Here is a 13359-nt window from a genome sequence, read left to right as displayed (position 1 = left end):
TGGATAATGTAATATTTATACAAAGTAAATTAACGCATTATGTTCTTACAACAAATGTAACTATTACAGAATAGGAAGCCAGTGACGAAATTAGCCGTAAGTTTTTTTTTTAATTCCTCGCAGTAGTAAATATTGTTACAAATAAAATCGAGAAATTTAGATCCTCAACTTAGGTGGATAAGAGACCAAATTATAATTCTCAGCTTGCATTTACCTCCGATTATTAGAAGTATCATTCGACCGAAAAGCAATCTCTGACTGTTGGCTGATAAATGCGACGTGCCTAAAATACAGGAAAACGTAACAGCATAATCGTTCCATTATTTTTGTTTTGTATTTGTATTGCTTTTGTTTTATTTCAAGTATAATTTACCCCTTGGCTAATCGCAAAGATGAAAATGAATGGTGAGTAGATGAAATGGATGATCACAAATCCATGTGGATCACAAACAGTACAGAGTACTACACAGATTGTTGGCCCACATGCCAGAACCTAGTAAGCCCGCAAGATTGAAGTTCCTAGGATATATTACCTGGAAGAAATATTGCTATTTGAATGTTTCCCGAAAATACACCATTTATACAATAGCCATTATCTAATTCATTCGCCGGCTCGGTAGCCGAGGGCGTTAAGTGGTCGACTTTCGATTTCGCCTCCGAAGTTCCCGGTTCAAGTCCCAGCATGGGCATAGGTTTTCTCTGCGAGTCAGGCACGTATCCAGGAATTCCTTTCGTGGTGGGCTAAACACCATATTTTTAAGGGGTATATATAGAACCTCACAATTGTATGTTTAAGGCCAATGGTGGCAATTGGGTTCAAAACGGGAGTGGGGGGGGTGCAAGAAAAGTTTACTTTCTCTTCCCTTGGTATGCAAGGGTTAGCATAAAGAGGTCATAGTGTGAAGGCAAAAAAATGGGGAGCAACTATCCCCAAAATCGTCGCCACTGTTCAAGGCTGCCAAATTATTCAGAACGTGAAATCGGAACATTTTTTACCACTCAACTCCTCTGTTTCCATGCATTAACATTGTGTGCCGGAACCATCTCAGTATGTGTGTTTGCCCATTTCTTATCATCAGACATCAAAACATCTATGGCGTCTTCGAGTGTTTTTTACGAAGCTGTTACACACGCACGGGATGGACAATCCACTCGACAACGCGAGACTCAAACTGTGGGCTGAGAACTGGACGCAGAAATTTCTCGAATATTTCTCTCTGATTCGAGCCTGAACACCACTACTGTGTCTTGTCCTCCCATGTTTACAGTTCTTATAAAAGCTGAAACCCACCAAATTATTCATATTGAGGCCTAAGCACTCGCAAGTGTTCACAATTGTCTGTCACAACTTCCGCAGTCTTGTCGTATATTGGCACAAAACAGAGTAAGTCTTCTCGAATACAGTTCGAAACAATTAATTCACAATGAAAACCCTTCCGATCCCAACACATCTAGTGTTTCTTCTCCCAATATGATTAAATGCTTACTCATTTATCTCCAGTGACGTGCCCAAGGGAAGGTTGGTGAGGTCATAACCAAATTTGACCAAGTATTCCTTAAAATAAAGAACTTCAAAGAGAGGAAAAGATGGCAAAATGAGGACTGACCACCAAAAATAGTATGCATAACCCTCCTCTTCTAAAATTCTGGGAAAATTTGGTCCGGGCACAACTAACTCATCACTCAAAACTTTGATTTTCAGTTGATCTGTGCAGCTTATTTCTTTTTTAATTAACCGCTCCAATACCCGTTACTGATTAAATATTCACTTTAGAGAGAGACCTTCGATCTCTTCAGCCCTCGACCCGAAGTAGCACTACACTGAAGCTCCGGAAATTCCGCTGTCGTTAATGTCTTCTGGTTTGGACCCGAACTGGAACTAGTAGTAGACTTCGTTACTTTACGGTATTTAGTCCTTTTCATCTTCGAATCACTAGATCTTATAAAGCCACCAATGGACACTGACTGTACACTAATCGACAGTATGAACTGTCATACTTACCTTTGAATACTCATTAACCGATTCTGTTGTACAGATCAACTTGGAAATTGAAGCCGCGTATTTTAACCTCATTATATTCTAGAACGTTCCACAGATAAAACGATTCGTTAATGTTGCCAGTAGTTCGACTCCTTCTCTTATTCAAGAACGTTCCCTCTCGCGCTTTCCAGAGATTAAAAAAATATAATGAATCGTCCTACGTGTGGCGCTACGTTTACAGCTTCCAAATGCTGACAAGTCTTTGCATAGTGTTGCGACAACACCGAAAGCGCAAGAAAAGTTTTAATGCAATATTATCAACAACAGGGTTATAGAACATTCTCCGTGTTGCCTTGGTAAGTATATCTCTCCTTATATATTATCGGCACACTATTTTAGAAAACAAGAACCTAATTTTGCCGGACCCTGTGGCTGAGTGGTTAGCACATCGCGCTGCGACGCCAAGGGTCCCGGGTTCGAATCCCACTCGGCCATGGTTGTGTGTGAATGTCCATTTATCATTTTCATCATTTCATCACTCATTCCCATCTTCGTAAATTAGCTAAGAGGAACAAAACGCGAAGTAAAATAAAATAAATCAAATCCAAAAAAAAAAAAAAAAATATGTAGTGTAAACTGAAAAAATTAAGGGGGGCTCCAGCCCCCTGATCCCACCTTGGGTGCGCACTATTAACAATAACAGGGTTCTAGAACATTCTGTGTCTTGGCTCGAAAATTATTTATCTCAAATTATCATCACATTATTTAAGAAGCCATGAACGTAATTTTATGTAGCGTAATTTCCTGAATGGGGTGCTGGTGACCCCTGATTCCCACCTTGGATACGTGCTTGACTCGATAATTATTCCTCTCCTTAAATTATCGTCACATTATTTTATTTCCGACCACAAGAAACCAAATACCTCATTTTATCTATTGTAAACAGAAAACTTTTTGGGGGGTTCGAGCCCCCTAAGCTCCCCCTTGGATACGTGCCTGCTACGAGTGTCCCTTCATCAATTTAAACTAATCATCACTCATCCTGTTCGTCGCGATTAGCCAAAAGTGGAAGAAGACGATAAATAACAAAAACAAATTTATCCTCATCGTGGCGATCAACTGGAGAATGTTAAAAGTAGCGTAAAAATATTAAAGGGAAATTCCAGGACATTCAGTAAAAAGACATATCAGAATATGCCCGGACAAGAACTTTCCTTAGAATGAGACATTTAAAATAAATGCAATAGGTTAGCTGGAAAGAAAAGCCGGCAGTGGACTACAGCCTGCAGGGACAAGATATCACGCAAAAAATAAACTATGCATTGTTTTGGAATAAATGTATTCTTCTATCGCGTATTTGATCTCTTGCTGTCAAATCAAATTAACAGCTTTGGTGTATAATATCAAAAGATGCATGAAAACACAGCGTTTCATGGGCCATCTGCTACATTCTACGCATAGCTTTCAACCGCTCGTGTCCGCTTGGTGACGTCACAAGCTCTAGCCAATAACGTGCAAGTCGCGGAGTGGCCCCCCCTGATAGCAATACACGTATAAGGAAGGCATTTTGCAATCGAACATTCATGAATAAAAAAAAAACAACAGAGCACTACACATATGAAGGTTTGAACAGTGTCACTGTATTTATTTAGACATTTGAACAAACAGAAGTACAAAAGGAAATGTTTGAGACATATGATGCATGTTCAGTCTATAAAGTAAACATTCATGTAAAAATGTAGAACTTGCGTAATTATGATATGGAACAGAAAGATTTTCACTCCATGCATTTTGTTTCCAAAGAATGGAATTGTTGGATAATTGCACATATTTGTCTTTCTGGAAGCCAAAGTTGCTCATGTATTGTAAAACACAAATACTCGCCACTTGAGTCATTCTTTGGTACACTTTTTTGTATAGAAACATGTTTGACGTAAATGTCTGACGATAAGATGGACACCAACATTTTCTTCCTCTAGTGAACTTCAAAAGTCAACTGTTTTTCCTCTTTTTGGTCCCCACGTACGTCCATTCGGAGTGTGGTTTCTGAAAATTATAACTGATAGTGAAACATTTGTTAGCTCTGGCTGGTAGTTTGAAAAACAACACATATCAAACTACAAGCAAAGTTATTTTTATCCGTAACTTTCAATGGAAATTGAACAAAGAACATCCAGAATTACTCGTATACCCACAGAGGATTAATTGATTGTTTTCTTTGTTTTATTTTACTTCTCCTTCATGCCACCTTAGGCTAATCACGAAGACGAGGATGATATTGATGGTGTGACACTTACAACGAACAGCCATGTCTGGGCCAGAATTCGAACCCGGGGCCCCTGGCGCCGTAGCGCGCTGTGTCCACAAAGGATTAGGACGAGATCTTTATCTTAGATAAGAACACTGTAAGGAAGTCCTCCATCCCAAACAAACTTTTGATCATCTTTTAAGAAAATGATAAACCATACCTTTTAATGAATATATCAAATATTATTTATTAATTTAGGTAAATAGTTTGTATAATTTTGGTTCCTTTGGTGTCTCTACGTATATACTCCGTCTCAGGAGTCTGTGGACCAACGCCGCGCATACCAGTAGACAAGGGCAGAAAGCGAGTGGGCAGAACAGAGCTGTGCGCTGCAAACAGCTTGTGGGTTTCTCCCTCCATGTAATCACTTTCCATCTCACGCGTTTATTGGTCGAGCCTTCTCTAGTCACTACTTGCGCAGAGGACTTTTTTTCGTTCGCTTGCTCCACAGACTCCTCGGACGAAGAATATACTGCACGTGATTGCTACAATACAAGTAATTAAGAGCAGTCATTAGGTCAATAGCACACTCAGTGGCGTGCTCAGGAGTGGTTTGATGGTATTTGTCATTCATCATCAACTGCAGACCAACATGCTTGATCTCAAAGGTCGAAAAATTTTGTTAGATTAAGAATGGGAGATGTTAAACTTTCAGTTTCAGCAATCCAATACTTCTAAATTGTTAATAGTTACATGATTATTACAACGACATTAAGTTTTGAGCTGTAAAATATTTATTTAAAGTAAATATTATTCACATACGTAAATTCAACAATATTATTTTTCCTTCATTATGAAGTTTTGATTTCAGTTTTGCAAAAATAACACTTTTCACTGTTGCATGGATATTATCGATTTAAATACCTTCATATTTTATTCTATTAGTAATAGCATGTTTCATAAGAGAACAAATGCTGGCACACACAGCATACTGTAGTCATGAAATTTGAAGAAAACAAGAGTATTAGAATTGATGTACATTGCCTGTCCAGTAAACATGCCATAAATAAATCATAATTACGAACGTGTTTTATAACTTAGACTAGTGGCGTAGCGCAGCCTTCTGTGGACATTTCCTCAACCACAGGTAATCAGGAGAGGTCCTTTGTGAAAAATCGTCGCCTTTGTAAGTATTGCTACCCTTCCCCTCTCTCCCTCCTTGCCAAAGATTACCCACAAAGTTTTGCAAGGGTGGAGGGTTCAGAGAGAGAGAGAGAGAGAGAGAGAGAGAGAGAGAGAGAGAGAGAGAGAGAGAGAGAGAGAGAGAGAGAGAGAGAGAGAGAGAGAGAAGGCCAAAAGAAGATAAATAAAGAATCAACACAAAGAGAACTAAAGAGACTAAAAAAGAGCAAGAACGAGGCCCTTTGTGGCAAATTGCATTTATGGACTTAGCTTGGAAAAACCTCAGCTGCATGTTATCTAAAAAGGGAAATAGCATTTTAATCTGCGTAACTCAGCGTTCTTAAAACCATGCACGTCGCCAGAATTTTTTGTAAGGGGGGGGGGACAGGCTGAATAGTAGTAAATAGTAATAATAATAATAATTATTATTATTATAATTATCGTGGTTCTTATTGTTGTTATACAATAATAACTATTACAATCTAATAGAAATAAAGTCATTTTATTTCAAATGTATTCTTGCTATTGATATTACTATTGTCTTCTATGAAGACATCTTCTCGTTTCAGCAATTGGATGAATATCTATCATAGCTCTTTTCATTATATTTTTTCATTTCTTACAGTTGGTGTACTGAAATGCACAATTATTCTATTTCGTTACTAACATTTAGACATACAAGTTAAGAGAACATTTTAGTCAAAAAGTTTATTTTGTGTGGCCTCTCACACAAAGCTAGTTTTTGGGATTTTGATTTAAATGGTAGAACATGAAATATAAACCTGGCTCAGTATTTTACACTATTTGTCTTTCAATCTAAGGCAGTTTTTAATTTTGTTGTTATGTTGGAATACTAACTGAATCTTGTTTGCTATTAACAATAAAAACAACAAGCGTTCGTCCAAACACCCCTCCTGCCTCCGGACGCCCATCTTAAAACTGAGGAATTTAGTAAGAAATCTTACCATATTTCAATCTTGGTTGGTTTCGGGCTGTCTTCCAAACTCTGCAAGAGTACACTGAGGCTATCAGGACCAGCGCCGTTCTCAGGTTCCAAATTTGAAGCCACTCTGTACACCGATATGTACCCGGTCATCCTCTCGACTCGCAGGCGTTGGGCGAAGTCCAATAGCCTGACGTGGTTGTCCTCCGTGACGTTCTGGCATTCCACCAGGACGATGTACATGAAGAGGTCCAGTTCGTGCGGCGCCTCTCTGTGGTAGAAGCTGATCCTCGATAGACCTAGGTCATCGTGAAGATACATGTAGATGAATCTAGCCCCCGTCCAGTCTTTCCACGTATCCACCATCACCTGAAATGCAGCAGTGTCTGAGTATACCTCAATAAACAAACCCACAATGTTAGTATTACTAGGAAAACACTTTCACTGTAGTATATGACTTCATGGCAGACTATTGCTCGATTGATTAAATTAGTTTATCTTCTACCACTTTTGGCTAATTGCGAAGATGAGATGATTGAAGGGACAACCACAAACATATAGGGCCACAACAACACAAGCCTCATAGAGGATTATACTGGCTGTGAGTACAGACGCCAGAGCGTCGATAGTCTGCCAAATGCAGTCCAGGGTGTAATATCCGACATGGAAGGGAGGTCGACATTTAGGTGTCATCGGAAAGGATCAACCCTTACACCCCACAGTATGTACAATGTGCGTTACCCCCACACCCCCTATACGCCTTCATGGCGTGGTGCTATGCACAGGGGAACACTTTACTTCTTCTTTTTTTTTGCAAGAAACAGCTTTTTTTTTACTAATAGCAATAAGATAAGTTGAGTTTCTCAATGCCATTCTCAAATAGAATGAATTGTGCAAATTGTGTAAATTCTCTTTTTCTCTCTCTCTCGCTCTCAATCTAAATGTAATAGTTGGGCTGAAAAGTTCGTAGGCTAACATAGTAAAAAATATATTTTTGACAAAATTCGATTTTATTATTCAATATAGTTGCCTTTGAGGGCGATACAACGATTATAGCGGTCATACAATTTTTCGATGCCATTTTTATAGTACGATTTCTCTTTAGCCTCAAAATAGGCCTCAGTTTCGGCGATTACCTCTTCATCAGTGCTAAATTTCTTTCCAGCGAGCATTCTTTTAAGGTCTGCAAACAGGAAAAAGTCACTGGAGGCCAGATCTGGAGAATATGGTGGATGGGGAAGCAATTCGTAGTCTAATTCATATAATTTTGCCATCGTTTTCATTGATTTGTGACACGGTGCATTGTCTTGATGAAACAGCACTTTTTTCTTCTTCAAATGGGGCCGTTTTTTCGTGATTTCATCCTTTAAACGCTCCAACAACGCTATGTAATAATCGCTGTTGATGGTCTGGCCCTTTTTGAGGTAATCGATGAATGTAATACCATGCGCATCCCAGAATACTGATGACATAACCTTGCCAGCCGAGTGTTGCGTCTTTCCACGCTTTGGATTCGGTTCATCACGTGCAGTCCACTCGGCTGACTGTCGATTGGACTCTGGAGTGTAGTTATGGAGCCATGTTTCATCCATTGTAATATATCGACGGAAAACTTCGTGTTTATTATGGTTGAATATCGCTAAACATTGCTCCGAATCATCAAAACGTTGTTGCTTTTGATCGATTGTGAGCACGCGCGGCACCCATTTTACACACAGCTTTCGCATGTTCAAATATTCATGCACAATATGTCCAACACGTTCCTTTGATATTTTTAAAGTCTCAGCTATCTCGATCAACTTCACTTTACGATCATTTAAGATTATTTTGTGGACTTTTTTGATGTTTTCGTCGGTAACAGCCTCTTTGGGGCGTCCACTGCGTGCATCGTCTTCGATGCTCATTTCGCCTCGTTTAAATTTAGCAAACCACTTCTCAACGGTTGATTTTCCTGGTGCAGAGTCCGAATAATGTTTATCAAGCCAAGCCTTGGCTTCAACAGTATTCTTTTCGCTAAAAAGCAATGCTTTATTAACACACGAAATTCTTTTTTATCCATTTTTTCACAATAACAAAAGCTGCTTCACTCACAATGCTATATCTCACGAACTAATTATCCGGCAGCTGTGAAATTTATACACGTATCTTTTGAAGGTTAGTACTAAGTAAAAATCACATGGATTTAATTCTAGTAACGCCATCTATGAGTCAGCCTATGAACTTTTCAGCCCAACTGTTATGTGTGTCTCTGTGTGCCATCGCAATTCTTAGTTATGTACATTTAATTTTGTTGATAAATTAATTTGTAGTTACACGGTGGCCACTCTAGGACCATGATAAAATTCAAGTATGATTCCCGGTTTTCAAGGTGAACTTTTCAAAAATTCAAGGGTTTACACGCAGAATCTCACCATTAACACATATGCACACACAAATATATTAACAATATAAAGGGTCTGTGTGATTCCAATGTATCTAAAAAATTCTAAATCAATTCAATTAAACGGCACATATATTTAAAATATTTAATTTAAGGTACGGAGTTTACATTTATAATTCCACATATTCAGACTCGAAATACATCTTCAAACACAAGTGACGGATGTTACGGGATATACTAATCTACGAACATTTGTTAATCGTTAAAGAACTTCAAACTCAAATTTCTCTATTCATATTAAGGATATCTTAATCTTGCAATAATATTTCGTCTGTCAGATAGACTGTTCTGCAAAAGACACTTAAAAAGTAAACGGATTGAGAGAATTCTGTTTCTATTTTCCCCGCAGCTCTCTTTTCCTTCCTCGATAAAAATAAAACCTATACTATAAAGAACTTACTCAGAGCATTTATAAATATGTATAAATTCAATGGAACTTGGATTAATAAAAGTTGCATTTTTTCACGTCTACGGAGGCAGAATTCCCGGCGAGTAGCCACCCTGAGTTAATAAACCTATCTCCTTTGCATTACACCGTGCCATGAAGACACGTGAAGGGATTTGGAGGTAGGACTCCACATATTCTTGATCTAGGCCATATTAGAGGTGATGTGATCAGCACCACGCTCCGGCTGCCTTTACCTCTCAAGATTGCCTCCAGGCACCCATTGATTAGAGCCCAAGATCTGCTATATACAGGAACATTGTCGTAAAAAGTCTGAAAACATCCACTGCGAGAATTGAACCCGGGTCCCCCGCATGGCAGTTAGACGCCATACATAATTTCGTAAAATTAACAAACCTTACGAGTGATTACAGCGCTTAATTAGTGTTCCCCTTGCACTGTTCTTTTCCGATTACTACGATCACGAACAAGTGTGAGCGCAATCACTGACATAAAAAAAGTATGTCATGATTGGAGTGTTTATACATGGTGAACATCGAATGAAATCATGATTTTTAAAGATTCAAAAATCAATAACTTTACAGTGACATGAATTCAAACATTGCAAACTAAAGGATACAAATTTGCATTTAAGTAACAACACATTATGAAAGATACTTCATGTAAAGCATCCATCAGTCTGTCGAGTTTGACACAACCTTACACTCGATTCCTAAGGACTTCCATGACGTGCAAGCAACAGTGCGATATTACGAGTGGTAACTCAACTCTGCATTCAGAATTGAATCAAGAGATCTGATGAATATGTTAAAACCAATAGATTATCCACGTCCATATAGTCTGGAACTTGACAGCTACACTATCGTCTTATGTTTTCCAGTGTTCTCACAGTTCGACTTCTATAGGTCTCTCGGAAATATCACCTAAAAAACCCTTGCAGTATTTATTCCATATGTCCTGAGACGCAAAGAAGTTTCAGTTGTCGTACCTGATTAAAGCTTCTTTCCAAACTCTTGAAGCCAATGAGCATGTATCCAAAATTTTGAAGAGATTTTGGTTCTGGTAGATCCATTTCGGGCACAATGCTTCGTATCTCTCGGTACACTCCTGGAAATACAAGAAAAAACATAACGAAAAAACGTTACGTTCTTGGTCATGTTCTTTTGGTTCTCATATAGAATAGAGTACTTTAATATACGATTCCATACTTTTATAGATACTTTTATGGGTGATCAATTTCACTATGGCACAAATCAATGGCACTACAGGGTGTCCGAAAAGTTCATCATAGGAAATTTATGAAATCTGCCCAACATGACCTTCGTCACGTTTCATAAAATTCTCTAATATCAGCAATGTTCACTCACGCTCAAAAACATACCACAACAAACTACTTAATAATAAATAATGAAACACAATCTTATAATTTCCACATATCCTGTTATGTACCTATGATGAAAGACTTTTAGAACATCCTCTATTTGCTACAAGTTTCCAGACTAGAAGAAAAATATTTAGAATGTATTGAAAAAAAAGAAACAAGTCAGGACTATCAAATAGCACTTAGATTTTTGTGTTGATCAACGATCGTAAGGACAGCAATTCAAGCTAGGAGTGAGTAATAGCAAATTCCAATTTGAAAAGTCAACGGTCAATGGGAATCTACGCCATAATTACAAGTTATATGTGATATATTTTAGGACTACGTCTACAGGAACAGTTAATACATAATCAGCATATTACATTTATGAACTTACGGATTATGTATTCATAACTAATGTGGTAAAGAAGTAAATCAAGATTCTATAAGTGCCTTGTGAATAGGAGACATAAAAATACACAAATGTTAACCACGTGTCATCCAACGAAAAGGTTTCTAGTGGTATTTATGAATTTTCTTTATTCCATGTACGCATATTTTGTAATTGGAGCAAGAGCTCTGTTTCAGGTGATAATTAAATAAATTAATTAAAATTTGGCGCTAAGTAATAGAGTATTGTTGGTGAATCACAATTGCACAAATCATTTGAAGAGTATTAACAACAGAAATTGGTTTATCAGAACAATCACCTTGATGTAAACTGAAGTTACTTCCAAGTGCACTCTCTTCAAGTAAGGTCCCTTGCTTCAATCTTCTTTTAACGCTCTCCCTGTCATCCATAAAGTGCACAACTGGAAACAACACTGAAAAAAGACAAAGGCATTATGTTAATTACACAATAACATACGAAACATTAATTTCAATAAGCTACTCACTCAGTTAAGGATGTATCCTGCAGCTTCTTCAGTTTTAAATCATAATGTCTTTACAGTAGTCCTCAATTTATTACAAAATAATGTAGCAACACACACACACACACACCAAAGGTGAATAAAACTGTTAAATAAAGCACTTAAATACATAAGTTTGCTCCTGATTTTACTATAGTTATGTTATAAATTAATACAAAATGTGGAATATATTTCCAGTCGACATAAAAGGATTATTTTCTCATCACCCTGAATGTCTAAATAAGACTCCAGCTAGGTACTTTTTGAGTTTTGAAAAGAGGGAACATTGCGCGGAAGCCATATCAGGTGAGTAAAGTGGTTGCGGAAGAAATTAAAATTCACAATTGAAAACGAAACACCTTCCTAATCCCACAAGATGCATGCAATCACCTTCATTAATCATTGCATGATTAACAACATTAGATTCTTTAACTTAAACATTCATTAAATTTAAATTAAAAATAATGAAAATCTGATCTATTGGTACCGCTGACTGACAACCTAGCATTTCTGGCTAGAATGGTCGTTCATTTACAAGCAAATTTGGGTCGGTCTTTTACAGTAAATGTATCTCATATATTCAGAAACAGTTATCAATTTTGCACATATATGGCCCAAAACGAGTTTGTAGGATAATGTCTAAGTCATCACATTAATTTATGTCATACAACATTAATGCAGAATTCGCATATTTCACAACGGGAATTACGTGACACAAAATCAAACACGATCATCGCAACAGAGAACAAGGTTGGACCCTTGGGTTGGACAGAGGCAAAACACAGATTTTTTTCTTTTGTTTTGCCGAGGGACTGAAGCAAGCCACCAGCCTGATCTGCTAGTACGTACAGCACAAACAAGAGAATTGGCCGAAAGCATCTTCATAATTGCACAAGGACAGAAGCTATTATTATTCTAAATATTATTTAGCGAGAAAATCTAGAGACCAGCTATTGGTCGTTACCAGTGGCGTAGCATGGGCATTTCGGATGGGAACGCCAAGTCCGAAGGAAGGGTCGGCCCTTTCTTGCTTAATAATTTATTTATGGTATTAGTCGCCACAGGTATTGTTTATTTGCCTGAAGTCAGCTGGGTTTTCAATAAAACATCATCCATGCATGTTTTAGCTAGAAAATTAGATGCCTCACTATGCCACAAATGTTTTGAACTCTGGTGTTTAATACCTTTTTGTTATACCTTTCTGCATGACGCAAGTCATTAAGAAACCTACCTGAATCACAAGTGCCTCTGAATAGCAGTAGACGTCATTGTTGTGGGTGGTCCAACTACTGATTGATTTGGTTTATTTTACTTTGCTTTTCTACCACTTTTCGTTAATCGCGAATATGAATATGAGTGATGATATTGATGAAGGGACACTCAAAAAGAACACCCGTGCTCACGCCGGGATTCGAATCAGGGGCCTCTGTCATTTTGGCGCGCTGTGCAAAACACTCTGACACGGAGGTGGGTGGATGATTCAACTATAGTACTCTCAACTGACGTAACAGTGCCGATTACAAATTCAGACCACTGTTTATTACATCTTGAGAATGTTGATAAACATTTTAAAATAATTTTGTCCAGAGATCATTCGATGTTAAGAGTTTTCAAATGAATGCTAAACATTTCCATTGACAGATACGAACGAAAAAAATAATAATAATAAAAAATAATAGTTTTGCGGGTCAAGTAGTAGAGCAGCCACAGGCTGAACTTCTACCAAGAGGACTTCACCAACTTATTTGATTAAAACTGTGTTGATCTTTTAGTTTTTAATGCACATCGCTGCTCGTGCGATAAATTATACAACGCAGTGGCCATTATGAAGTGGTATATTTGAGTTTGGTAAAGTTACGTCAGTCAATATTGCGTATTGTAGCATCAC

At 37.8% G+C, this 13359-nt stretch overlaps 1 protein-coding gene across 5 annotated transcripts in view; it reads right to left on the bottom strand.

Annotated features, from left to right (window-relative positions):
- Positions 1–3601: 3601 nt before the first annotated feature.
- Positions 3602–13359, bottom strand: part of LOC145984717 (uncharacterized) — a 76348-nt gene continuing 66590 nt past the window's right edge. For 4 of the 5 annotated variants that reach the window (XM_083118225.1, XM_083118229.1, XM_083118228.1 and 1 more), the window contains exons 3-6: positions 11271–11384; positions 10189–10307; positions 6377–6723; positions 3602–4040 (exon numbers count right to left, since the gene is read on the bottom strand). In XM_083118225.1, coding sequence (XP_082974351.1) covers positions 3974–4040; positions 6377–6723; positions 10189–10307; positions 11271–11384 — 647 coding nt within the window. In that variant the 3' untranslated portion in view covers positions 3602–3973. The remainder of the gene's footprint in view (positions 4041–6376; positions 6724–10188; positions 10308–11270; positions 11385–13359) is intronic. The other variant, XM_083118226.1, reaches the window with a different exon arrangement.

This window comes from Lepisma saccharinum, chromosome 1, assembly GCF_977018435.1.
Source record: "Lepisma saccharinum chromosome 1, izLepSacc3.1, whole genome shotgun sequence".
Lineage (NCBI taxonomy): Eukaryota > Metazoa > Arthropoda > Insecta > Zygentoma > Lepismatidae > Lepisma > Lepisma saccharinum.
Note: the sequence above shows the minus strand (reverse complement) of the source record. Positions and strands in the feature narration are given on the sequence as shown.